Source organism: Dacryopinax primogenitus (genome assembly GCF_000292625.1).
Source record: "Dacryopinax primogenitus strain DJM-731 SS1 chromosome Unknown DACRYscaffold_16, whole genome shotgun sequence".
Lineage (NCBI taxonomy): Eukaryota > Fungi > Basidiomycota > Dacrymycetes > Dacrymycetales > Dacrymycetaceae > Dacryopinax > Dacryopinax primogenitus.
This window is the reverse complement of record NW_024467213.1, coordinates 254,626-281,394: the sequence shown is the minus strand read 5'-3', so window position 1 is coordinate 281,394 and position 26,769 is coordinate 254,626. Positions and strand designations below refer to the sequence as shown.

Here is a 26,769-nt window from a genome sequence, read left to right as displayed (position 1 = left end):
TAGACTCTTGGCACTCTTAGGTGAGCAGACTTAGTCAGCCTGTGTTGCCCTAACACCTGCACACTGTGATGTTGTAGTGTAGACAATTCCCTTCCCCTCTCTAGCATTTTTAGTCTGTCATTACAAGTGCAAATGAATGTCTGTAGCATTTGTGGTGTTGCAATTGATGGTGCTGGTCTGCACTGTTGGCTTAGAGAAGGTGGAACAAGCTTTATTATTAAAGGTAATACTACGACATACTAATCTAACATATGGAAAACACCAGTGAACCAGGTGAAAGCCATGTGTTCAGCTGTTTTGCAGGTTTCCACGTGGAAACCATGCTGAAAGATCTGGGAAGCGACGGCTGCTTTCCATCCGCCGCTTCCCACGCGTTTCTCTTATGCTTTGAAGTTGCCCGTGTAGTTGAATATAAATGCCCTGCTGTGCGATCTCAGGTCTCAGTCAGCGCTTGTCTTTATGCGCCTGTGAACTGGTGTAACGCTGTGCTCTAGTCCTGAAACGCAAACTGACACCCGCATGCATCGCATACCCAAAACCATATTGTCCGTATATCGCTGAACGATCAAACATAGCGACTGATAGCATGACACTCTCCTATGACGTCTATGATTGCTGTACGCTATGCTCCTAACGCTCTGGTGGAACCACGTTCCCCTATCGCCCCCTCCTATCCGGCCCAAGCCTCAAAAAGCGCCTCGCACCCTGAGATGACCCATCAAGGCAGCTGGTCTCCTGTTATCCCCCACCCCCCCAACCTTGCCATACACATATCCTATTCGGCGCTGGTCCGCCTCACGAATTACACAACTACCACACAATCGTATCGATCCCTACACAAGACACAACACATCAAAATGCGTTACGCGTACCTTCTCGCTGCTCTTGCATTCACCGCACCTGCTTTGGCTTATCCCTTGGCTAAGTAAGTTAATGTCTCTGTTGAGATCCAATGGATGGAGGTTAACAGCGTGGGACAGGAACGATCAGGATACGAACATAGCTCTCCCCACGGAACAGCAGCCTTCCGAGGTCCAGGCCGTCAGCTCTCACCACAGCCATTACTGTCATGGCAGGCACCATTGCCATCCCAGGCATCGTCACAGGCATCACCATGGTCCTCACCGGCACCACCACGGCCGTCACGGCTACTGGCACAGGCACCACCGGCACTACAGGCACGCCCACGAACATGTCGATAAGGAGTCTGCCCCTTCGTCTCCTACTTCCCCTTCTCCTGAACCTTCTTCCTCTTCTCCTGGACCTTCTTCCCCTTCTCCTGAACCTTCTTCCCCTTCTCCTGAACCTTCTTCCCCTTCTCCTGAACCTTCTTCCCCTTCTCCTGAACCTTCTTCCCCTTCTCCTGAACCTTCTTCCCCTTCTCCTGAACCTTCTTCCCCTTCTCCTGAACCTTCTTCCCCATCCCCGGAAGCGCCCTCTAAGGAGTCTGCCCCTTCGTCTCCTACTTCCCCTTCTCCTGAACCTTCTTCCCCATCCCCGGAAGTGCCCTCTAAGGAGTCTGCCCCTTCGTCTCCTACTTCCCCTTCTCATGTACCTTCTTCCCCATCCCCGAAAGCGCTCTCTGCGCGTTCTTTTGAGGACGATCAGGTTGGGTCTATTACACCGCGCAAACGCGGCCCGGGCGCTTGGGTGGTGGCCGAAGTGCACAGTTCGGACGACCCGCACTCCTTGGCAAACCGGTGGAAGACGCTGAAGTGGGGCTTCTTCCTCCGGAAACATTGGCACCATTCGCCACCGTGGATGGCACATATAAGGTTCTCCGAGCCGCCGATGCCCGAAGATGATACACAGAGCCCGATGGATGGAGATTTTGCGTTCTCTGAGCCTGAGGATGATAGGGAGTTCATGTTTGAGGATGATACGGAGATAAATCCACCGGTGGCCGCGGGTGCTGCACAGATGAGGCTCTTCAAGACGAGCGGTCCAAGCCATCTCTCGAGGAGCTCGAGTGACCATAGGATTGCCTGAGATGATTACCTCCCTTGCATCTTAGTACACCTCAGTACATGTTGTTTTGTTCTCTGTTGTGATTGTATACTATCCGTCATTGTCTGAGTAACTTTGTATGCCAAACGGACCGATCAATTCCCAGAACGGGCGGTGCACGTGACGACAAAATAACTGGGCTCAGGAACCTGTTGACACTCACCATGCAGCTTCCGTGTATCGCCTCGTCCCTCTCATTAGTCACATCTGCGAAGTTGTTTGTTTTATAGCTAAATTTGACACTGGAGACCAAGCGCCTACGAAGGATTGTCTCGGCATCAGCTACTGAACCCCCTGTTCCGTCTGGAACTGTTATCTACGCCTCCTGTTCAACTCCCAGCACAGACCTGTGATATCGCTAGGCACAGTGATGTTGCATTTTCCTGGGTACCACATAGCTCAAACGCCATGGAAACACTGTGCACCTCCTTCCTCACCCTTCTTAAAGGTGACAGACATCTGGGGGGAAATGAATCATTATCGTCGATAGCTGGCTATCGACTCCTACTCTATCACCTACTAATTTTCGGAATTGCTATTCAAGATGCTCAGCCTGAAACAAGGGCTTCTGTATGCGCTTGTGTTTCTCTCCACAAGCGCCTTTGCTTTGGACCGGAGAAGCTTGAGGAAACCGTCATTGCCGGCAATGCCAGACCTCGACGCCGAGACAGAGGTATACGGTATGGACGGCACCAAGCTAAAGCCGCTCGATACTGTATACACGTTCGATCAATTGATTGATCATAGCAATCCCAGTCTAGGAACTTTCAAACAGAGATGTGAGCTGTGAACGCGTCTCGCAACCCTGCTGATCTCACTATCCCGCAGATTACTTCACATATCAATATTACCTTCCCGGTGGTCCTGTTGTCATGATGACACCTGGCGAGAACAGCGTAGATGGCTTCTACTCATATCTCACCAACGGGAGCATGGTTGGCCAGATTGCACAGCAGCAAAATGGCGCAGCTATAATTCTCGAGCATCGTTTCTATGGCAAATCGAATCCCTACCCTGACCTGTCGGTCAAGTCGTATCAGGTCCATAGCATCGATCAGGCCGTCAACGACCTCGTATACTTCTCCCAGAATGTCAAGCTTGCTATGCCTGGAGGAAATCAGATAAGAAGCCAGAGGAATGCGTGGATTTTGCTCGGCGGTAGCTACTCGGGTGCTCTGACGGCATGGACGGTCAATAGCAATCCCGATGCATTCTGGGCTGGCTACGCATCTTCAGCCGTAGTACAGGCTATAAATGACGGGTGGATGTACTTCGAACCTATTCGCACCCACATGCCCTGGAATTGTAGCGCTGATTGGCAGGCACTGATCGGACACGTGCGCATTCTTTCAAGTGTCTTCATTTCTTCGGTCGATCTAACTGTGGCATAATGTAGTTCGACAAGATTGCGTTCAACGGTACCAAAGAGGAGCAACAATCCCTCAAAACCCAGCTCGGTTTCCCCAATGTCACATATTTGGACGATGTTGCTTCTGCGCTGCGTGACCCAATCTTCATGTGGCAAGATATGGATCCTTCGAGGTGAGTTTCTACACTCGGTCTCGCCGCATTCCCTGACTGACCGACTGAAGTGGACCAGGGGAGCCTTTCTACAAGTTCTGTGACGCGCTGGAGACGGACGGCAATGGCAAAGTCTCGGGCCCTCAAGGATTTGGGTTGAACAGCACTATCAAAAACTTTGCTGCCTGGGTATCCACGTGGAACGCAGAATGTGAGTAGACGCAGTAGTTTTGCAGTTTATACGGGGTCCAATGATAATCATAGCTTGCGGTGAGGACGATCAGGATGCATGCTATGGTTCCCGTGATCCCACGAATCCTGCGTACAGTAATACCACTATTGATCAAGACTCTCGCTCCTGGCAGTGGACCACGTGAGTGTCCACCAACCGGATAGAATCATGATACTTACTGCCTATTTTCTCAGTTGCAACTTCGCTGGATGGTGGGAGGTCTCAGCTCCAAACCATTATCCTTCACTGGTTTCACGCTTGATCACGCCTAAGTATGATGAGCGTGATCTTTGTCAGAACTTCTTCCCAGAAGCAGTATGTCATGTCGTTCCTCTGTTAAATCCGCACTAAGTTTCTAACCCAGTACCCAACCCTCCACTCGGCAAATGTTAGCTACGTAAATAATGCCTACGGTGGATGGCATATGAACGCCGATCGTCTGATTTTCTTGAACGGAAACCGCGACCCATGGAAGTTCGCAACCGTGTCGTCCGATTACATCAACCGCACGTCCACCCCCAATCAACCGATTACCGTTTCGGATGGGTTCCACTGTTCAGATCTTCTCACGGCAAACGGAGAGGCTGACAACACAATTTACAAAGCACAGCAGCTCGTTCTGCAGTACATGGAGAAGTGGATGGACGATTGGTATACGGCCCATCCTAGCTACCCAAATCCTACAGGCTCTGCTTTAAAAAAAAAGGTTTTTGGATGACAACAAATCTTGACGACGATACCTTACAAAGCATTCTCACAATCTGGACATTCACGCATATACCCATAACAAGAACTTCCCTCTCTGCAAATTGTAATTTTAGATCCCCGTCGATATATTTAAGTTTCTTGAAAGCACTCAACAGTTTCCGCAGTGAACTCCGATGCCTCAGTGGCACCTTTTGCCATGTAACGTGCAAGAACAATCAATTGAAAGTTCGAGTCTACAATGCATTGCCGCTTTCTACAGCCCCGTTGAGAGGGCATGCTTATCCTGTATTAGGTTGAGCTATTTGTTACAAACGTTCTCCATCTGAGCCTAGCATCATTCATAAAGGCCTTATACAGTTACGCAAGCATGATCTCTACAATGGAGAACTCGGTCCTCGTGGACCATATCTTGACCACCTTCAGGCCACATTCGCCAAGGAGCGAATCCCACTCCGCAGGAGTGCGTTCTTTCGCTTTAAAGTTGCAGAACATCTCGATATCATGTGCCTGTGACTATTCAGTACATATGGCTCAAAAACGTAGGAAGATGCTTACGAGTTCGAGCACCTGTGGACCATTAGGCATCGGCCATGGAGTGGAAATCTCTTTATATGGCTGATTGTTGTCGATGTTGGCCAGCAGGAGCGGCGTTTTCTCTTTTGGCATGATGGGAGGGTAAATCACATGTTCAACAATCAGCAGACGTGAACTGGGCAGCATCGCATTGCGGAGGTTATTGAGTATCGTTACAGACTCCTCGTGTGGCCAATCATGACTGTACAACGCTGAGTCGGCGAAGGAGCAGGATCATATGAACTTACATGATGCACCGCATCACATAGACGTACTAAAATCAGGTAAAAAAGACGACATTCACCAACCACAAGAGAGCACTTACTTCTGCACCGCTACGGGGCTGCGGCTGGAAGAAGTTGTGGGGTTCAAAAGAGATGCGTCCCTGCGCGAGAAGTTCGGGTGCGTGCTTCTGCCAATTCTACATACCGGAAGATCAGTTTCGGCAAACTAAATGGTTTGAAACAAACCTACAGCGAGAGCAGCAGGGCCAACCTCGGGACGATCCTGATCCAGGACCTTCAAGTGTGGGAAGGCCTTCCCGACTGCCATCATCAGCCCACCCTCTCCCCCGCCAACGTCCACCACAACCGTGCCTGGAGGGAGATCCTTCCAGGGGAAGTCTGGACACATTTAGCAGGGTGTTAACCAAAGTTCTGTAAGACGCCTGCCAGTGGTCAGTCCATTCGCCTGGCTCTCGTACAGGCCACTCATAGCGGAGACCATCATGCTGAGATACTCGGGATGCTTGGCAATGAATGTAAACATATCTGTGTCGAATCCGTAGGCGAGCTGGCCACCAGTCCTCCATTCGTTGATGGGCATAGAGTCGACGACGCAATGAGCCGTCTTAAGACCCCATACAGCACTGTTAAATAATCAGCATTATTGGCTGGTATCCCAACACATCGTCGAGCTGACATATACTCAATGCCGTAGGGCGCAACGTTCGGCGGCACCAAAGACATTGATATGCGGTTGTTGGCGAAATGACCCTCGCTGGTCTCACGGAACTGTTACGGCTTTTAGAAAGAGCCGGTTTTCTTTGGAAAAGGACCCACATAGTGATGAGAAGCCAGCATACGCATTTCCCTCTCTGTCTATATTGAGTTCCGTTAAGGCAATGTCAGAACGCGCGTACTGAAAGGATCGGGGCTGAGCCCGAATCGCTTTGCCAAGGTTTCGGCGTCGACACCCTTATCCTGGTCGACAGCAGATTGAGCAAGGACACCCGCCACGTTGTACTTGCAAGCCATGTGAAGAGCTTGGGAGCGCTGATGCTGATGTGACAGTCATGTTAATATTGCGCATTCAACTGTCACACGGATAGACTCACAGCCCATCCTTCTTCGATGATCTTGACGCTGAAATTAGAAAGATTGTCTGGGGATGATGACCCTCCTCACCTTCTCCGTCGGAGGCTGAACAGCAGCCGCAAGCATCCGGCAAGCTCCGAGAAGGATACGCCTGGTTTCAAACAGGCGAGGCGTTTGCAGGTACGTCAGGTCATCCAGCGGGTGCATCTCCGGCTTGGACACGAAGAGATCCGGCAGGTTGGCAGCCTTTAGCTCTGTAGCCAGTATAAGTTAATATGTCACATAAAGATATACGTCAATCATACCATCCTGGAGGATGTCAAGTGACTCGTTGATAATCGAACGGAGGGCCTCAAGCTCAGACATTGTTCACTAGAATGAGTGGGGCTCCAGAAGTGGATGTAGGACAGATGACAGCGACCCCTCCCTCCTAGGGAGGTAGATAAGGTCCACAGTAAGCACACGGCCAAGCCATACTGCGGTAGAATGAGGTGTTCGCGTGAGGCAAGGTCAAGGTCCGGGTCTATTGCCTAAGGGAAAGAGGGAGTGAGGAGGAATGAGCATTCGGCCAGGACCGAACAGAATCAGATTAAGCGATCCCTCGAAGACGTAATATGGGAACAGAATATGAGCCAGCGAGGTTCAATGCGGCCTAGAATGTGAAAGCTGGCTCTAGATAGCGCCATATCTCCTCGGTGAGAGCGGACTCACCCTGGTGGAAGATCATCTCATATCGACATTACGCTCAACATATATGCCAACAATCATCCACCGGGGATGACATACATCGAGGAAGCAGTTTCTCCTTCGCGAAGATTAGAGCTAAGATCTGGTCGGGAAATGAAGAGAATTCGATGTCGCGTCCTGGAGCATCACAACATGTAGCTGATCCGTGTGAGCGAAAGTCATTGAAACGCTCCGCAGCAACGAGAGATTCCATCACAGATTCACCGGACAATGCAAGACAGAGTGCCATATGAGGTCAATATATGCGCCGAGTCCCCATGTTGAGATAGAGTCAACATCAACGGCCGCAGAAGGAAGGAAGGGCGCTAGAACTGGAAGACACAGCTTGCAGCAGCTTCGGGCTAGCTTCGGGGGACGCGTTGTGTCCGCGTTCGCTGCGTCCATTCATTCAATCGCTCAGTATTTCGAATCACCTTTCACGCGGCGACAGCATCTGTTGAAATCCAACAGTTCTCCTCTATGTACACCATGCCTAATGTTGCCGATGACAAAATACCCAGTTCGAGAACGGGAGTGCAAGCACCCATCGATCGCCTGCCGACCGAAATCTGGCATCACATCTTCGCACTGGTGGAAAACGACCAGAGTTCACTGAACGAGCGATTGCGACAAGCTCCGGTAAACCTGCTTCAGGTTAGCCAACGCTGGCGGCAAACAGCCCTTGCTGTATCACGTTTTTGGTCCGCCATCGAGTTCCCCGATGTCCTCAACAAGGACCACCGACGCGCTCTTATTCAACTCGCCATTTCGCCCCTTTCCCCTTTCCCAGACATCGATATGCACATAAGCATCGAATCGGCATCCTTTAAGCGTGCTCCCCGCAGAGATCGAGCGGAGTTTATTGCTGTCCTACGTGCCCGGCGAGAACGGTGGCGATCGTTGTACCTCGAGCCGCTGGACTTGAGCAGCGATGTATCTCTTTTTAGAACAAAATCATCAAATTGCTCTCTACCAAGACTGTACGAAGCAATTCTATGCGGAGACCCCAGGCGCTGGAACGATCCTGCGCTACTCGGGATGAAGAATGTCCTCCTGAACGCCACCGAGCTGAGGGAGTTAACCCTCCAGCAGGTCATCCTTCCTGTTCAACTGGATGCGACGCCCAACTTGCGGTACTTGGACATCGGCCGGTGTGTTCAGGATGACTCCATGGGTCTCTCCAGTATCAATCAGATGCTTTCCAAGTTGCACAAGCTGGAGGCTCTTCGGCTGTCGATTCGGCTTTGGAGGGGTTCGGACACCTTTGCCGGTGAGGGCGCGCATCTACCCTCTTTGCATACTCTTGTGATCCCCACGGCTCGCGGTGACCAGCGCGTCACCTTTTTCTTGCGCGCTTTGCAAGCTCCCCGTATGAAGCATATGCAATTTGGGCCTCACTTCTGGGACGACAAGTCATCCCAAGACAGCTTTTGGTCAGATACAGTGCTCGAGAAAGAGTGGACGCTGCAAACACTCGACGTGCCGTCCATGAGTCGGGTGCTCGACAAGGTGTGCGCTGTCTTTCGAATGCAAAGGGAGCTGAGATGTGTGGTCATCCATGCCTGGGCGCTCGAGATACTGGTGAAGGTTGCGGAGGCTGGCGAGCTTCTAGGTCCGGCATTGGAAGAACTCTGTATTGTGCACCGCGGCGAGTTCGAGCTCTCGTCACACCTTTTGAAGTTGGTGAAACTGCGTGCGGGCGTATGCAAGCTGCGCAAGATCCGTCTGTTCGGGTCTTACTGGACCGATCCTACTGTTGGAGATGAAAAAACAATTGACGAGCTGATGGGGTTGGTGGAGCTCTATACTACGTGGAATGAGCGACCGTATGGCTTTTATGACATATGATGAGCGACAGACATGCATGTACTCACTTATCACGATTATCGTCTCCAGACAGCTGAAATGTTATACCGTTTGCTCCGTGACCAGAGCACTTGCTGAAGCAGAGCGCACACAATTGCATAAAACGTACAGCATTTTACACGCTCGATCACTTTCCTTCAAACTGCCATTCGCTTTCCTTCAACCTGTAATAAGCATCGTGACCAACTTGAAGCAGTTTCTGACTCACGAACCCTATCCATTCCCGGCGGGGGCAATGACATTAGGCAATACGTTCATGCTGGCAGACCCTAGCATGCTGATGCCCCCACAAGGTGCATATCAACAAGGCGTTCCGTCTCCTGTGGCCCATCCTTTATTCAAGATCTTGGGAGTTAAATCCTCGCTGAAGACTGAACAGTATGGGCATGAAACGCATCGTAACCGGCCACGCATCAACCTGCACTCCAGGGAAGGAGCCGGTTGTCAAGATCCTCATCAACGGGGAACCGTCGTACACTTCCCACGCAAACACGGTTCAGATCGCACAGGTGTGGCAGACGCATGGTACACCGACACATGTCCAAGGCGAGTGAGTGCTTGTGATGTGATACTGGTGTTGGGAGATAGCTGATTGGTCCCGATTGATAGGAAGGATGAGACGGAGGGCGCGAACCCGAATGCGATTGTTGTCCAAGATGGGAGCAATATGAGGTGGGGAGAGCTCCAGCCGGGCGCGTTTGTTGCTATGGTGCGTTGTCCTGCATAACTCATGAATGGTACAGCCGATGCTTTGCTTTACAGCACCGTACCTCTTCGGTCGATTACAACATCATGACACATGGTACGATCGCTCTGGTCACGCCCAAGGAGGAGCTCGACCCATCAGACATCCCGACGGATCTGAACGACCCCCGCCTGGAGCATACACTCGCGAGTCAGGGAGATGTGATCATCCAGCGAGGGACGCTGCACGGGTGGCTCAACAAGGGCGACGTCCCCGCTGCGTGGGTGAGTGTGATCCTACCTGCCGACAGCTATAAGACCGCAGAGGGTGAGACGGTGAAAGATGGATTTTGGGCAAAGAGGAGCGCTTAGTGTGAATTGAAGGAATAATTGAAGGAATACAGAAAGCAAGGTTATCATATTAGACGCGTCCTAGAAAAAGAAGTCAATCACGTGATGAATGCTGGAGACGCGTCGAGGAGCGTTTGCTCCCGCGTTGGACCCACCATCGCCATCGCCGTCATTGACGAGCTTATTAATTGCGAGTCAACTGCCATCACCGGCGCATACAGCGTGCTGCAGCGCTGTTCTGCGACAATGACGAGACCTGTTTCAGCACGATCAATGCCTCTCTCTTCATTCAACCACAACCATCCTGTTCCGACATCCGCTGAAGAAAGCAAGACCCTTCGACGCCGTCGAGCTATCGAGGACTTGACCACGTCTGTGTCCTCCATACTTGGAGACGAGAACACACCACCAAGTGGACAGAGACGAAATCCAACCATCTCAGGCAACAAGAAGAAAGCGTTGGGCACTAGGAGTGTCAACTCTATGGATAACGGACTCAAGGTGATCGAGAAGGAGAACAGCCTGATTGTTGAGGGGCTTCTTACCCCACCTGGTAGTCAAGAGCCCGAGCCAGAACGCATCAAGGTACGCAGGTGCATGCTTATTTATGTTTCATATTTTGATCAGCTTGTAGCCTCGTACGTCTCTTCACACCGACCAACCTCCCACAATCTCTGCAACGTCTGCTGCTACCCGCAAACGCGTTCGAACAACATCACTGAAAACCTCCCCCAATCCCCGAGTGCGGAAGAGTGCCAAGTCTCAATCCGTGAATGTGCTCAAGCGGGCCTCTCGCTCCCCTCAACCTTCACCCGCCAAGCCTACGAAACAGAAGAAAGCACGCTCCTCTCTCCCTAACGCTGCCACTAGTGCATCTGGCCCTGGGCAGACCTATTCCGTCGTTGTCGCTGGTCCGGTAACACCTATCAAGGCTGTCTACATCAAATCCCGACCAGTAACCACCCTGGGTCGACGAGCAAACGCTATCCCCCTGCACCTGCACCGCACTCCTCCCAAAGTGGACCTTACGCCAACGATGTTAGCTCCGCCCAGTCCAGGAGACGACCCCATTTTGCTTCACGGGACGGAAGTGTTCATGGGATGGCGGAAGAGGGGGGACAATCAGATGAAGATGAAGAGTGTAACTCTCGCAGACGAGGAGGAGCCGCATGCCGCCGATACGACCATCGCCTGGGAGGACGGAGCACCGCCTGTCTCTCCGGTCAATGAGTGTGGTTCCGGCTGGGGTGATGCTGCTGGGGGAGGTAATAGTGATGATGACGGCGATCAGTGGCAGGACTATGATAGTCCTGCTGTCTCCGCACCGGAAGATGTGTTGATGCACTTCGCTACGCCCGCTCGTCCTTCGCCAACTCCACACGACTCGTTCGACTACAAGATACCTGTCTTGAGCAGTCCCGCAAACACCAGCATCCGATTCTCTACGCCTTCTCGCCCTCCTACAGCCAGGCGGCAGTCGATCGACTACACAGTGCCTGTTATAAGCAGCCCACCCGACACCAGCATGCGTCTCGCAACGCCTACCCGACCGCCGACCGAGCTCTCGCCTATCGCTGTCCTCACGTCGTCCATTCAGCAAGGGCACAGGCGCAACCTGAGCATGACGAGCGAGGGCAGTCTCCCCAGTCCTCGGCCGAGTATCAGTCCTGAAGAGCCGCCCGCCCAGTTGCCAGCTGATGTTATCTCGACTCGGCTGTCCGTTCCTTTGACGCAAAGCGAGCATCCTGCTCTCACTCCCGTCTCTCCGCCTCGCATGGCTCTGACTTCCGTCCCTAGCCAGATTGCTGCATCGACACCCGCCGCTGCCAGCGTTTCGGGCATTTTTAGCTCTCTTCCTGGACGTGCTGTTTCCCCACCTTCGGACACCTCCGAAACGGTGGAGGACAACCGTCTGGGGCTGACATTTGCAGCTTCTTACGTCTCGGGGATGAGCCCAGCAACCTTCCGCAGGATCCTGCATTCGCCAGTTCATGTGCCGGCTGCGGAGCAAACTCGTGCACGTGCCGTTCCTCAAGTACTGCCCCAAGTAACGCACCAGCGGGCAATGAAGATGAAGAGTGTAGCCTTCAGCGACGCCACTTCCGTGCCGGATGATGCGGATTGGCAAGACGAAGATAAGGAAGAGGACGGACTGTTGGCTCTAAAGGGGAGACTCTTCCTTTTCAGGGCGTTGAAGAGCATCCCTTCGCCGGAACCGAGGCGGACCCCGGACGTCGGCCGAGGGAGGGTGGTGGAAGTGGTCGAAGAAGTGGCCCAACCCACTGCTGAAGCTCTGTCAGTGCCAGAAAATCATACGTTGGAAGCCGAACAAGAACTGGAGAAGGAACATGATGAAGAAGGTGGCTACGTGTACGAAGACGATGACTTTAGCCGCATGGGTGATGCAGGTGATTCCGACGATGAACATGTCAATGTTCAGCAAGCAGAAGCTTATGAAGATGAAACTGAGGAACAGGAGGAAGATGAAGATGCAGTAGAACAGAGTCTGATGATCGATGCTGCCGTCCTGGATGCGCTTGATGAAGTCGGCGAGGACGTCGTGGAAGGTGAAGAGGAAGTGTTCGCGGGAATGGCTGAGCAAGAGCTTCAGGATGTCGTCGAGGAGGAAGAGGCCGTTCGCCACACGACCCCTGAAGAAGATAACTCTGAAGACGAAGAGCATTCCAAACATTATGTCACCCTGGAAGAGCTGGCGGAAGAGGAGGAAGTGATTCGAGAGACAACACCTTACGAGCCTGCGGAAGAGTCCGAGGATCTTGACGAGTATGAATACGAGGACGAGATTGTACCCGTCCGTTCACCATCCCCGTCGCCATCCCCACCCCGAGCTGCGTCTCCCGAACATGAGGTCGTCATCGAAGGCACCGATCCGTTGAAGTGCGCGAAGGTTGCGATGATTCTGAAGGTATGCTTTATCTTGCAGTGGTATTCAGTATCTAAAGATGTTGACAGCGTCATGGCTTGGAGGTTGAAGAGCTCATCGAACCGGTGGAAGGTATACTTGACTCTCCTCGCTCATTACGCAAGAGGCGAGAAAGTCGTCGATTTGAGGAGACTTTGAAGAGCATCCCCACTCCCCGTTCTAAGGGAAAGCGGTACCGCGCTTCCTCTGTCACCTCGAATGATGATGGCACTGTTTCCGGGGGATATCTGCTAGAACATCTTGAAGCCAGTCTTGCCGATGGAAACATGGACGCATCACTCATGGGCGCCCTGGGGAGCAACACCACGTTTCTCGCCGGCACTCCACTGCGATTAACTAAACAAATGGGTCATACTTCCGCTGAATGGACAAAGGGACACTGGAAACGCCTTCACAAAATGTTTTTGCAGTTCCGACATGATTTGGCCGCGCAGATTGGTGCATCTGAGAATGACACAGATATCGATATCGAGAAGGCGTATGATCTCATCGTAGCTTTCTGCGCTGTGGAGAATGTTGTGCCTGGACTGACGGGCCAATGGAGCAGGTCAGTTGCTCCAGTCCCCTTGTTTATGCTATATCTGAGACTGCGTACAGACAAAAGATGCTTTCCAGAATCGAAGCCTTGAAGCGACTAGAGCGACGGAAGACATGCGAGCCGGAAATCAAGGCAGAGCCGTCTGATGCACTTTTATCTCTCCCGCATGAAGAATCAAATATTAGGGAGGTACATCATTTCAGCTCCACAACTCCGTGTCCGCCCTCGCTGCCCAGTTCCGCGGTTGCACCGCCTCAACATCAGGCCGGCTCAGTGCTGGTGACCCATGACTCTCCGCTGAGTCCCTCCAAGGTAAGGAGCATCCCTCTCCCGAAGCAGCAATCAGCGGTCGTCAAGAATCGTGGTACTGCGGCCCCACCAGGTGCTTCATCAACTCCAATCAAGCAGAATGTCATTGGCCAGCTGCAAGGGGCAATGAAGAGCCATTCAAAAGCATCACCCAGCATGGCAGACCGACTGGGTGGTTTCTTGAGTGATGTGCTGAGCAGACAGAAATCGGAGACGACGACATCCCGTATCCCTCAACCGACCATTATCAAATCCAATGGTCCTGCTATTCTGCCCAGACCACTCCCTCAAGCAGAAATGTCACTCCGGTCTCGACCCATTACGCCTGTAACGGCGGTGACATCAACTGCAAGTTCAGACTCCCCGCTGCCAAACGTGAAGCCTTTGAGGCACGTAGAGCTGAGCCCGCGCGACCCAATAGAGCAAACGTTGAGAGCCAACAGAAGACGTTCAAGTGGCTCTGTCAAGGATTTACTGGTTCAGTTCGAGGATATTCGAAACAAGGACGAGGCGGAAAGGCTGAGAGTTGAAGTCCTTCGCAGACAGGGCTCGAAGCGGCGGTTATCGGACGAGACAACTGCGAGGGGTCACACTTAATCAGTTCATCCAGCGCTGTGAAGGATTTATTGACAACTTTTTGTTTCCCGATACTTCTGTCGTACACGACTTCGGATTAATGGCGGCGTTAACTTGCGATCCCTTTTGTTTTTGACATTATGAAGAATTTATGTCGATTCTAAAACAGTAAATTATGGGACAAACAGTGGAAACGTTTGAGATCTACTCTAAAATAACCTCAGCAAGGTATAATAAATCCAGACAGCCCGGGTGATTGATTAGGGTTGACAACATTACAATAAGACCCCTTGTATTGCGTACCAGCGTACATCCTTGGCAGTCGGCTGCTGAAGTCGTGGTCACAGGTCAAGCCAGATCTTCGGACCTTGCAGGGGCATCCTTCGCACCGACGTTATTCTCAGACTGATTCGTCTCTGCGGCCAAATCAGGGTTGTGCTTCGACTCGAGAGTACCGATGTCGGCCGCATCGACGGTTCCGTTATCGGCGCTGTTGATGGCCTTCTTATTGCGTACCACAAAGTCACAGTGCGGCCCTTGACACCCAGTTTCGTCATGGACCATGAGCTTGTCTTCGGCCGAAGCATGCATTGGCGCTTGGCTGATCGGATCTTCGGTTGTACCCGCCGCATCCTTTGTCTCGTCCGCAGTCTCGTCCAAAGCATTTGTGGAATCTGCCCTCGGAATCACGGAGTCACAAAATGGTCCTTGGCACTGGGTTTCCGCATGCAGCTCTTCAGCATTGGAGTCGCACAATGGTCCTTGGCACTGGGTTTCCACATGCAGCTCTTCAGCATTGGAGTCGCACAATGGTCCTTGGCACTGTCTTTCCGCATGTAGATCTTCAGCATTTGTGGAATCCGCCTTCGGAATCACGTAGTCGCAAAATGGTCCTTGGCACTGAGTTTCCGCATGCAGATCTTCAGCATTTGTGGAATCCGCCTTCGGAATCACGTAGTCGCAAAATGGTCCTTGGCACTGAGTTTCCACATGCAGCTCTTCAGCATTTGTGGAATCCGCCTTCGGAATCACGTAGTCGCAAAATGGTCCTTGACACTGAACTTCCGCATGCATCTCTTCCCCCGAATTCCCTCCAGAATGAACTAGGTTTGTAGATGCGGCTTGCTCTGGGGATGCCGGGATAACAAGCCCATGAATACCGGCGATCATCAAGCAAAGTATACCGAGTGAAGATGCAATCGATTTCGTGCCCTTCATTACGTCGGCCGTAACAGAATTCCGCTCATGTTCAGCAGAAGTATACATGGTATGGGAAGCGCCTGGGGATACTGTTTGCTGCGTTTGTTGCTCGGATGATGTTGGGTTAAGTTGTCTGCTGGGGGAAGTAGCCTAAGGATACTCGCACCGAAGAGAAGCGCATTTATACCATGGAGAGGCAAAGAGGGGCACCATGCACACTCAGCTCGATTCCAATGTCAGATCCGGTCATGCCAAAGCGTGGATAACAGACACTGCGTGGCATAGTAAGGCCGCGACACAGGAGCACGTCGCCGCAATTCGAACCGCCGCCTCCCGCCCGATGGGATGCTAAGGTGGTATGATTTCCCGAGTCGTCGGCCAAAGTGTTGTGTACAGCATGCCTCTCCAATGAGAGGCATTCATTGTCAATGCAATCAGGATGATTCCCAAGTGGTCAAGAGCGCTCCAGGGCATCGGTTCCATCGGCCAGGGCGCGACACAACACCGCCATCTTCTCCCCCGGACTGAGCTAGTACACCAATGAAAGAGCCTCACGCGAGCATTGTTATGCCCACCGCATTGGACAAGCAGTGCCTCTCGTACTTGACTTGCTTGTCGATATTGTTAGAGCGAATCAAAATCAATGTTGTTGTGAGGCTATGCACACTGGCTCCGCATCAGACAAAACGACAAAACAGTGTTCGCCTATCGATTGAACGGCCGATCTTGACTTTACTTCATGGCATCATCACACGGATGAGAAATACAAGCGTCACGACAATACCAAGTTGGGGAGAGTATTTCCAAAAGCTGATTGTTTGTACGATGCTCCACGTGCAATTGCTTACGGAAACGGCGCGGATGGAAAGCGATGTTGGCACCGGGAGACAGATGCAGAAATCGAGGATTGAATTCGTGCGCTGGTAATCCGGCACAAGAGAAAACAGCTGGCCACAAGACTGATTGCAGAAAAAATTTCCGGGACAGATGGGTGTCAGAAGGTAGGTGACGTTGCTTCCGTTCTGACTCGAACACATCCCATCGTTGTGGCTGCTCTCAAAAACCCGAATCATTGCGAAGAGAAACTTAACATACGGGTGAGAACGCGTCTTGCGGTTAGCCAACGATAGTATGGCTGAGTCAACCACCATGATTTGGCAGCTTGCACTAAAGAAGGAAAACCGAAAGATTACATAAAAACAGCCATGATCAGCTTCTTTTCGAATACGCGTATACAAATGCTCCTATCCTAGAACAAGAGCAATACACGCCGTGACACTGGTTTGTACGTCCCATAGTCGCCCCGGGAAGGGAAAAGAATAGGCATGAACGTTAAACTCATCAATTAGTAGACTTTCTTCTTCTCATCTACGGAGATGCCACCGGGACCCATGTTGACGAGTAGCAGGAGTCCGCCGACGATGGAAAGGGTTTGGAAGAAATCATACCTGAAATCACGTCAATATGGATGTCGATTATAATAATGGAAGGTAAACTCACTTCAGGAAATCGCGCTGCGGGTGGTGCGAGTTAACGCTCCACCAGTTGTTGATGAAGACATTGAAGATGGAAAGAACGAGAACAAGGAAGGAAGCGGACCACTTGGCTTTGAAGCCGACCGCGACCATGATGCATGCACACAGACCAATGATCGAGACGATCACCCGTGAGATGGACCAGGTACCCTGGAGAATGAAACCGATGAAGAGGAAAATTAGGAGAACACGGCCAGCGAGTTGGAAACTGCACGGAACATTAGATAATGAGATGCATATAAGGACAGAGAAACCTACTATTTCCTCCTGTCGGTCTCGGACAAGCTGGGCAACCCTGCAAAGAGGTTTTTCCTGGTACCCAAGCTGTCGCTGAGAACCATCAGCAGCCCACCAATGACAGAAAGGTTGCGGAGGAAGAAGTTGAGGTCGAAAATCAGCCCGTAGCCAAATCCTTGCGCAATCACAACACCAAGAAGTGAGCCAACAGCGATCTCTGGATAACGCTTTGTGACGACGAGCCCAGAGCCACCAAGCATGATGATGACATTGAGGGCCAAGAATATGTGGGACACGCCCCAGGGGAAATGACGGTGCCTGGATCATCGTTAGTCCAAATGTAGATCACTCAGATCTTTGAAGTACGCACTTTCCAAGGAACCAGATCTGATCGTTCCACTGGGTCATTATCCTGAGTGCGTCCTCAAGGAAGGTGACGACAATCAAGAATCTGCCCAACGCGGGGAGGTGAGGGCGAATGGGTTGGCTGACGATCTCGATCCAGTCCTCAATCTTGGAGGAGATGCCTCTAATCTGACCCAGGGGGTCAGTCTGCCACGCCTGGGTGTCGGTTATTTGCTGCATGGAGAAGACTGGGGGTGCAGGAGAGGTGGATGACGCGTATGGTGTTGGTTGGTAAGAGGGCTGTGTGTACGTGGGAGGAGGGGGAGGGCGGTTGATGTTGATGCGAGTGGACATGGCGGGCTAATAATAGTAGTCAAATGAGGTAGTCGGGTCTATGGTCGAAGAGTTACGTGGACGTTAGAGTGAATGTTCGGGGGTGGTACGCGCGAAAGATGCTCGGAGCTGTTCAACGGCACACGAACAGGCTATATGCGTTTGAATACATCGTCAATGCTGTGCGTTACATCTGTGAAGAAACACGTACTGATATGATCACTCTCGTCGATGGATGTCAAGGTGTATGCGTTGGCGTTTGGACGGTAAACGGCGAGGACGTTGAGGTGTGTTACTCGTTTGAAGTTTGGGTCGTCACCGCTTGGGGCGGAGCCTTTTCCGTTTGCAATGCCTGTAGTGGCTGTCCCACGACGTGGAAGGGCCAACGTTCCGGCGTGTCAAATCCTTTTCATCGATTCAGATCCCCTCCGAGGGCAGTGAAGAGCAATTATTGACTTTTGTATACTTATGGCGGTGCCATTTCCTTGGCCGTTATTAATGCCGTGCTTCTTGGCTCACATCTGAAAGCTCGTATTCGGGTTTAATCTATCAACTGTATCGGTCGGTTATTGGGCTTTGGAAGCACGAGCGGCGATCATCATCCTGCGCTTGCTTTCTTTCCGGCTCGAGCTTATGTCCTGGGCTGGGGATTGATGATGCTACCTTTACGTCTATTCTGTGGCAAATACTCTGTCTCTGTACTATTGGGATGTCCAAGGCCCCTTCTTGCTCCGACCCACCTCCACAACCATGAACACTGTACTTGACGTCACCAGACAGATCCTTGCTTTTCCCTGCCGATCGCTGTAGGGCAACACGATTGGTTGTTATCAATGTTTGTAACCTCAACCAACTGTCGACTAGTATGCAGAACGCACTCGATTTCAATTCCGCGTAAGAGTCGCTTCAGCAAACGAAGACAATGACATGTCTGATCGTGGTCTTGCGATTCCTGGTTGGTTGACCTCGTGCACCCATTACGGGTGCTTTTCCGGATTCATTCCAGTACTTGCTTTCTTCGGCGGTGATCAGTGGCAGCTCACTCGCCCCGTGTAGCAAGAGTCAACCCGAATGCCGCACTCTCCGCAATCTGACCTTGATCCCTCGAAGATGGGCGCTTATTCGATGAAGGGCTGAAAAACGAGAGCAGGTAGGCGATCACCATCTCCAGCTTAGCAGTGGAGACGAGACAAAGGGTCTGTAACACCCCTGCTGCACCTAAGACAGACCAGTCCTGTTCATCTTTCCCGAGAACCCCGTGAATACTCGGAGGTCATCGACGTCCTCATGACTTCGACATCGAGACGGCACCCACGGTCCGCCAGAAGCTGTTGGGGAGAATGACCGCACCGGCAAGATACTTTCCCGATAATAATGGGTGCCCAAGCCTCTTCACCCTCAAGGCAAAATATGTTCCAGATGGAGGTTCATTCCCCAGATTTTCTGACAGAAGCCGCCTTGCTGGCAAGTAGGGGGCGGACGGCGCGGTCGCTAGCGTTGGAGAGAGAGACATCGGTCCCCCTTCAACGTGCAACACCTCTGCCGACGTCGCCTCCAACGTGTACAACTGGTACAGACAGCTTCTTGACTTCGGACCGACATTGTCCAGCTGATTTCCTCAAAATTTCCCGCTCCACCCACTGGCTGAAGGGAGAGTTGGCCTCAAGAGGTGATCGACGGGGGATACGGATCCGGTCGATCATTCACTCGATCATATTCGATCATAACCGATCATATTGCGATCACACCTCGCCCGAATGTACCGAGCCGCATGTCCGACCGCAGGTCAAATGAATGAGGTCGGTTGCTTCCGTGCGGACCGGCGCTGGTTCCCAATCGGACCGCGGGGTCAGCACAAGGCACCGACGGCAACATCAGGGTCCACCAATGTCCGGTATTAATACCTCCAGTTCAGCGATCGACCAGGCGGCACCCAGCAGCATTCTCTCAGTCTAGCACACACCCCAAACCCTCTTTCTCACTCCCAAAAACAACAATGGCCAGCACCAAGAAGATCGTACTTCTCCCCGGTGACGGTATCGGCATTGAGGTCGTCGCCGAGGCGAAGCGCGTGCTCGACGTCATCATTCAGTACCTCCCTCAGTACAAGTTTGAGGTCTCCGAGCACCCGCTGGGCGGCGCTGGGATCGAGTTCAATGGCCAGCCCCTTCCTGACTCCACAGTCGCAGCCTGCAAGCAGGCCCACTGCGTGCTGATGGGCGCCGTCGGCCACCCCAAGTATGGTCTCGCTGCCATCCGCCCCGACGTCGCCATGCTGGCGATCCGCAAGGCCGTCGATGCGTACGCCAACATCCGCCCCGTCCTCTTCCCCTCCCCTTCCCTTATCGCCAAGTCCCCCCTCAAGACCGAGATTGCTGAAGGCACCGAGATAATCCTGCTCCGTGAGCTCGTAGGCGGTATCTACTTCGGCGACCACGTGGAGGCCAACATGTCCGATGCCGACCCCGCCGCATGGGACGTGAACAAGTACACCAAGTCCCAGGTTGAGCGTATTGCCCGCTTCGCCGGCGAGCTCGCCATCAAGACCAACCCCCCTACCCCCGTCCACTCCCTTGACAAGGCCAACGTGCTGGCCTCCTCCCGCCTCTGGCGCACCGTTGTCACCGATGTGTTCGCGAAGGAATACCCGCAGGTGCCTCTAGACCACACCTACGTCGATGCCGCCGCGATGATCCTCGCCGCTCGTCCGAAGAAGCTCAACGGTATCGTTGTCTGCGACAACCAGATCGGTGACATCCTCTCCGATGAGCTTGCCGTCGTCCCTGGCTCCATCGGTGTCCTTCCCTCCGCTGCCCTGTCCGGCCTGCCCGATGCCAAGGGCGAGACCTTCGGTCTTTACGAGCCCATCCACGGCTCTGCTCCCGATATCATGGGCCAGGGCATTGCCAACCCCATTGGCACCATCCTCTCCCTCGCGATGATGTTCCGTTACTCGCTCGCGCTCGAGCCAGTCGCCGTGGTCATCGAGAAGGCCGTTAGCAAGGCGCTCGACCTCAAGTCCGCCGGCGGTCTGGAGGCATTCACTGCTGATCTCGGTGGGTCGTTCAAGACCAAGGATGTCGGTGATGCCGTTATCGAGTGCATCACTCCCCTGCTCAAGGAGCTCAAGCTGTAATTTAGTAGATAGACTGGGACCAGTGCTTCCTGAGTGGGGCTGGACGTGACGCGTTTGTAGTTTGTACCGTGGAACACAATGATATCAAATATCGAACACATCAAACAGGCGATTGATCTCATTTTGATTGTCTGGGCACGCATATCGACCCGAATGGGTGACGCTGAGGGGTGTCATTACTATAGGGAACATGTTGGGGTATACTACGAATTTTAACGAGCGCGATCTACTGATGACAAGACATACGATATTATGAAGTCCCTGTGTCTGGGCGCTGTACCAGCCCAGCCAATTGTTCTTTTGCCGTTGTGATCCACCAGTGTGCGTGGCGTATTTATAGCTCACACCTTGAGCACAGTACCGAAGACGTAGTCCCATATCTTGCTGGTGACGCCAAATCCGAGCTCGAAGTTCTTATAATGATGCGCCAGATGGTATTTCTTCATCTCCAACACGTATGTAGGCAGGCGCGAGTGGTGCAGCGCATAGTGCATCGTGTCGTACAGGACGTAAAAGGTGAACGCGCCTGCGATAACACCGTTCGCGACGGCGGAGGGGAATAAGAAGTAGGCGAGGCGCGTGAAGGGGAAGGAAAGGGCGGTGAACAGCGCTGGTGGCATGACGAGGCGCAAGCTGAATGAGTTAAGTATATTTAGCAGAGATGGATGACGAAGGCACATACCGGTCCATCGGCAAATAGTGATGCACCCCGTGCATGGTGAAGTGGACAGTAAGCGCCATCGGGTGATCGGGCAGAAAGCTGTCGAGGTGGAAGATGAAACGATGGAAGAAGTATTCAAGCAGCGTCCACACAAAGTTGCCCCCGAAAAAGCACAGCAAAGCCTTGATCGGCGGGGGAAGCCAGGTGAGCTTAGGTTCGCTCGCCGCTAGCACAGCTTGTGACGGCCAGTTGTACGCTGTCGGGTCGGTGAATTGCATGATCGATAGGCGTAGCAGGTACGCGGCAATGGGGAGCCAGACCATAGGAACGACATACCACGGTGTAAGGGTAAACATTTCGAGGATATCCCATTTGAACATGCGTGCCGAGTAGGGAAGGTGCCTCGGTTGATGGACTTGTTGAAGATAGAAGGATTTGCTAGATCGTAGGTCAGCATACGCATTTACTTGAGGGTATTACTTGAAACGCACCTAAAGTTGCTGAACCACACCTGTGCCAAGAGGGGCTTGTTCAGGTCCAAGAACTGCGTCTTCTCGTAATCGTCCATCGTATCTGTATCCTCCGGATGGAAGTCCTCCTCAGGCTCCCAATCTTCGCTCACGATGAGCTCGTCCGTCCCAAGTTTGCCGATGCAGAATTCGTCCAACATTGTAAAGGCCGAATCCGAGTGGACGTGCTCCTCCGCATCATCCATCGCATCCCCCAAGTCCTTCCCCGCATAACGCAGGATAAAGTCCTCTCCTCCAGGATGGTCGGGAACGAATGAAGTCACGTCGTATACCCTCCCTTTGCGAGAGACCCAACAGTTGACAGGAGACGTGTGTAGGGAGACGTCGTGGGCGGTGTAGATGCGCGCCCGAGAGCGGGATTTGAGTGAGTTTGCCATCGCGTCCTTTCCTCTTCAGGTCTTGTTGTACTTTGCTGAAAAGAGTGGTCGAAGAGGGCAGGGCAGAGAAGGAAGAGGAAGAGGTAAGGAGGGTTGCTCAACCAAACTGCGCGACGACTGCGTTTTGCACAAGGATCCAAAGATGAGATGGATGCCTTACCTGATCGAGCGCCCCACGGCTCTTTTGTGCTTCCCTCGCTCAGCGCGGCCTTTTTCTCCGGCTGATTCCGTCCCGCCCAAACCCACGCGTTGTACATGCCGCATCCCCATCCACAAAACGAAAAGCAAATCAAGGTTCTCAATGGAAGCCGGGAATGTAACCTGCTTTATCTCCCCGTTTTTCTCGGTCGACAGCTGGCCCTTGATGAGAATCTTCCCACAATCTGGCGGGATGTCATTCCCTGGATGATCGATCAGTAACCAGCGACAGTTGCAAGATTCAATGTTATCCCCTTCTAGTGTAACTGAACACCTGCTGAAACGGACTCGGTTCCTGATATTCGCGATGGAAGATGCTGATGCAAAGTCCATGGATCTTGCTCTTGCTCGCTGCAACGGCTTCTGCTTCCCCCGTGTTCCTCTGCACGTCATCCCTGCCGTGCCAGCCAGGCGGATGTTCGACAATCACCTGGTGTTTCTGTCCAATCGGCCCGTCTCTATCTCCTCGTTGTTATGTGACAAATCCAGGACTGGCTACCGCTGGGGTCATGTTCGAGACTTCGTCCCCTGCCGCCCGTCCAACACGAACCATCTCTGGCGACCAGCCGAGATGTATCGTCCGACTATTGACAATGAACTGAATTCTTCCTGATAAAATCTCGCGTGCGTTGTTGTTCCCGGTCCACACCGGCCCGCACTTCATACAACGGCATTCGGCAATTGCATACCAATCACCACGAATCTCCGTCCATCTCTCTTACCAAGCCGACTTTATGGGGTTCGCTGCTCTTCACTCCGTCTTGGCATTGCGCCGAACAGGGTGCAAACCCGCGCCCATCTAGCGTCTCGGGCACTATAAGAGTCCCTTTTTCTGGTCTTTCCCTATCCATCAGCAATCGCCGTTCTACCATCTTCCCCCTCCCGGGACTTTGTCCCGAAAGGGATTGTCCTCCTTGTTGAAGCTAGCCCCTTCAAAGGGGACTGCATTTCTCACCCCCCTCCTCATATTAGAAGGGGTGGCCTGCAGAAATGGAATGATTGGGCAGTGCTGATGCACTGCCCAGTCGCTCAATCTTTGGAACCTTTCTCCTTGCCTCCATTCCAGGAGATTCTGTTGGTCAGAACTGCAATCAGCCTCTGCCCACATTCCCCATTGAGGCACTCCTCAACAGCTTGGTGGGCAACCTTGATGATAATCATTCAACAATTCTTAGACCATCACTGGCAATTTGATGATCAAACCCTTTTGATGACCATTGAGAAGTTCAGAAGCACGGTGCCACCTGCCGAGCCAAACCCTTGCCAACCTTCCTAGTCTTTATCTTTATGCTCCGGAAATCACATGTTCTTGCCGCACAAGGAAGGTGGGCAGCATGCAGCTAGCAAATTCTGCATGCTTCACTGGCCTTATTCTGTTCCCTTGAGAAATTACACACTAGCCGTTTGATTACACAGGAAATCACCCCTTGTCCCCAAATCTTCCCATCTGCACTCGAATGCCCTTCGTGTTTGAGGTTTCCCCGAGCTTCGTGCTGGTCGCGCATTCCGGGAATTCTCAGCCCTTCCGCCTTCCCTCCATATGGCTCATGTATCGTACAACAGTCCGACAAAGCAACGGTAGATCCCGAGACGTATTCAGTTGTGGTTTTCCGTTTCTGCCATCCGCCAATTCCCGACAGGGTTCTGCAGTGCATGGTTGCGAAATCAAAGTTTGAGTCTTCCAGCATACCGTGGCGCTCCTGGGCCCCATTCAGGCGCCCCAATCGTCCGGTCCCAGCGCGAAATGAGACTCCCATCATAGTCACCCCGCCAACCATCCAGCGACAGAGAGACGGGAGGTAATATACGCTCTGCCGGGCAGGGGCTGGGCGCCAAAGCTAGTTCCAGGATGCTCCGCCCTGGTGTCTGCTTGGTACGTGATCCATATGGGGGTGTGGGAGGTGCGGAACCGCGAGAGCAACAATAGTAGTAGTCTGGACTGACGCGTGGCAACGCATGACACGGCACATGGAGCCGCCGAGTAGCAGTCGAGACGGTGTGACACGAGAACGGTCCCGGAGGGCCGTCCGTTCCTGGCATCGGAGGCACCATTGGGGGCAAAGTCACCGGTGGGGATGGACCCCCCCGTGGAACAGGGGGCTGTTCCCGTACCGACGAGATGGCATGCATGGGCCGAGCTGCACCCACGGGCGGCCAGGACGTGATCATCGATGATGCAGGGGTGCAGGACGGGCCAAGGGGGTAGCGCGAATTCGTTTCCTCCACATGTGGACTGGTATCTCCCTCCCAGCCCTTGCTTTGATATACAGCGCTGCCCGGGCTAGGCGGGCTTGCTGTGGAGCTCGAGCTGGTCGAGGATTCGCTTGTTGCGGGGGCTGTCCCTCCCGTGGCATTCGGGCGCCAATGTGGCGGTCGCTCCGTAATCGGGATGTCTTCGAGTTCATCTCGCCTCGTGCGGTGGTGGGGGAACGTCCGTTGGTGCTGATCATGATATCGGAACCGCGCGTCGGTTACACTAGGCCCCTGTGGAACGTGGTCCAGGGGTGCCCATGCTCCGCGCCCCGCGTACTGTTCCGGAACATCTTCTGGCCGTGTACCAGGTCCCACAGGCAGAGGTGAGCGGTTTCCGGAGGCGTAGTACTGTACCTTGCGCCAGCGCAAGGCGTCGAGGTCCGCCGGCCGGCGCAGGACAGCATCGTATGCTGTACCCGCTGCAGGGAGCCCTTGCTGCTTGTTCTTCCCCGCCCGGGACGAAAAGAACATGCCCCTGGGGATGTCCTGGTCGAGGAGAATCTCCAATTCATACGCTTTCGGCAGAGTCTTGACGTGCGGCTTCTGCCAATAGCAGACGAGTAACCACTTGCGCTTTTGGTCCGCCTGATCGTTCGGAAGCTTCACCCACGAGGAGAAAGTCATCTTGGTAAGACGGCCAGGGGCATCGGACGATGTCATGTAATCGATCAAGGCGACACTAAAAGGCGAGGATGGCAGCCACACAATATTAAGTATTTGCTCATTGAGATAAGGAGGACGTACTTCGGATCATCGGAACCAGGTGAAGCCGTGGGCTCAGGCCCATCGGGATCCTCGCTCCCCGTGCTGTTCTCTTCATAAAACAAGAAGTTCTATTTGGACAAACAGATCAGAAGGGGGAGCATTGAAGCTGACCCCAAATGGTGACGTACTTCCTTTGACCGACTTGCGGACTAGAGGGGTTATTGTTGTCAAGCGGTGATAATGAAACAAGGGACCGAATAGGGACCTACCCATCGCTTCCCGTCTGTCCATCGCTCGATACCCTGCCGGGACTTAGAGCCATGGCTCTCTTCATAGACATAAACACAACCAGATTGAATCTCTTCACGTTCTTCTGGATCTAAGCGGCGCTCCACAGGCTAGTCAGGTGCATGATACAAACAAAAAATCCTCCTGTTAGCTTTATGTTCGGGCAAGTGTGGGAAGCAGGAGGGCGCACCTGCAACAGACCGAGCCGAACGCCATTCAGAACAGACAGTGCATCATATGTGCTGGAGATGTGCACTCCTGTTAGTGTTGGCCTCTGACGAGATACCTTCGTTCTATCCCGGCGGGGGCGGCGCAAAGAACAGGGGGTGACGGTTGCCGAGTGCATGGGGTTTAGCTTTATTTCAGACCCAGGAAACAATAGGGAGACAAGGGGACCGGTCAACAGAAGGGTTCCGGAGTGGGAAGGAAAGGGGGGAGCTGTGCGGGGGCAGCAAGCATCGTGTGGGGAAGGAGAATGGGAAGTATAAGTAGCCTGTCGGGTGGAGTACAAAAAAGGGCAAATGGACGTCAAGAGCTGTGTGATGGACGCCTTACAAGCATCAAAGCCAGAAACGGACCATTTAGGGACCTGCCGAACCGGAAACGCACTTCGGGGGGTG

General features: G+C 52.9%; 9 protein-coding genes across 9 annotated transcripts; 4 read left to right on the top strand and 5 right to left on the bottom strand.

The window, feature by feature from the left end:
- Positions 1–599: 599 nt before the first annotated feature.
- DACRYDRAFT_118019 (uncharacterized protein) lies at positions 600–2,085 on the top strand (the record flags this gene model as incomplete). Its single annotated transcript, XM_040770510.1, has 2 exons — positions 600–925; positions 981–2,085. 2 exons carry the CDS (start codon positions 600–602, stop codon positions 1,987–1,989), a joined length of 1,335 nt encoding a protein of 444 aa, XP_040626160.1. The 3' UTR covers positions 1,990–2,085.
- Positions 2,086–2,653: 568 nt separating this feature from the next.
- On the top strand, positions 2,654–4,478 carry DACRYDRAFT_109982 (uncharacterized protein; the record flags this gene model as incomplete). The annotated part of the gene is made up of 7 exons (XM_040768979.1): positions 2,654–2,786; positions 2,836–3,344; positions 3,404–3,549; positions 3,600–3,739; positions 3,793–3,901; positions 3,955–4,075; positions 4,125–4,478. 7 exons carry the CDS (start codon positions 2,654–2,656, stop codon positions 4,476–4,478), a joined length of 1,512 nt encoding a protein of 503 aa, XP_040626159.1.
- A 347-nt stretch (positions 4,479–4,825) lies between these two features.
- On the bottom strand, positions 4,826–6,723 carry DACRYDRAFT_109981 (S-adenosyl-L-methionine-dependent methyltransferase; the record flags this gene model as incomplete). Its single annotated transcript, XM_040768978.1, has 12 exons — positions 4,826–4,975; positions 5,024–5,243; positions 5,290–5,315; positions 5,367–5,462; positions 5,516–5,664; positions 5,707–5,909; positions 5,963–6,054; positions 6,103–6,137; positions 6,183–6,321; positions 6,378–6,398; positions 6,448–6,611; positions 6,663–6,723. The coding sequence occupies 12 exons, from the start codon at positions 6,721–6,723 to the stop codon at positions 4,826–4,828; spliced, it is 1,356 nt and encodes a 451-aa protein (XP_040626158.1).
- Positions 6,724–9,218: 2,495 nt separating this feature from the next.
- DACRYDRAFT_23869 (uncharacterized protein) lies at positions 9,219–10,051 on the top strand. Its single transcript, XM_040773427.1, has 3 exons — positions 9,219–9,499; positions 9,559–9,658; positions 9,712–10,051. Exons 1-3 carry the CDS (start codon positions 9,330–9,332, stop codon positions 10,003–10,005), a joined length of 564 nt encoding a protein of 187 aa, XP_040626157.1. The 5' UTR covers positions 9,219–9,329; the 3' UTR covers positions 10,006–10,051.
- A 4,648-nt stretch (positions 10,052–14,699) lies between these two features.
- On the bottom strand, positions 14,700–15,617 carry DACRYDRAFT_109979 (uncharacterized protein; the record flags this gene model as incomplete). The annotated part of the gene is made up of 1 exon (XM_040768977.1): positions 14,700–15,617. One exon carries the CDS (start codon positions 15,615–15,617, stop codon positions 14,700–14,702), a length of 918 nt encoding a protein of 305 aa, XP_040626156.1.
- A 1,279-nt stretch (positions 15,618–16,896) lies between these two features.
- DACRYDRAFT_56203 (SURF4-domain-containing protein) lies at positions 16,897–17,908 on the bottom strand (the record flags this gene model as incomplete). The annotated part of the gene is made up of 4 exons (XM_040775360.1): positions 16,897–16,999; positions 17,052–17,294; positions 17,345–17,641; positions 17,694–17,908. 4 exons carry the CDS (start codon positions 17,906–17,908, stop codon positions 16,897–16,899), a joined length of 858 nt encoding a protein of 285 aa, XP_040626155.1.
- A 2,089-nt stretch (positions 17,909–19,997) lies between these two features.
- On the top strand, positions 19,998–21,137 carry DACRYDRAFT_56270 (3-isopropylmalate dehydrogenase; the record flags this gene model as incomplete). The annotated part of the gene is made up of 1 exon (XM_040775363.1): positions 19,998–21,137. One exon carries the CDS (start codon positions 19,998–20,000, stop codon positions 21,135–21,137), a length of 1,140 nt encoding a protein of 379 aa, XP_040626154.1.
- Positions 21,138–21,294: 157 nt separating this feature from the next.
- On the bottom strand, positions 21,295–22,807 carry DACRYDRAFT_23867 (oxidoreductase). The gene is made up of 3 exons (XM_040773426.1): positions 22,290–22,807; positions 21,820–22,236; positions 21,295–21,770 (listed from the first exon to the last, which is right to left on the bottom strand). Exons 1-3 carry the CDS (start codon positions 22,703–22,705, stop codon positions 21,479–21,481), a joined length of 1,125 nt encoding a protein of 374 aa, XP_040626153.1. The 5' UTR covers positions 22,706–22,807; the 3' UTR covers positions 21,295–21,478.
- A 1,761-nt stretch (positions 22,808–24,568) lies between these two features.
- Positions 24,569–26,526, bottom strand: DACRYDRAFT_118013 (uncharacterized protein; the record flags this gene model as incomplete). Its single annotated transcript, XM_040770509.1, has 5 exons — positions 26,340–26,526; positions 26,131–26,259; positions 26,050–26,070; positions 25,901–25,989; positions 24,569–25,835 (listed from the first exon to the last, which is right to left on the bottom strand). Exons 1-5 carry the CDS (start codon positions 26,493–26,495, stop codon positions 24,569–24,571), a joined length of 1,662 nt encoding a protein of 553 aa, XP_040626152.1. The 5' UTR covers positions 26,496–26,526.
- Positions 26,527–26,769: the final 243 nt, after the last annotated feature.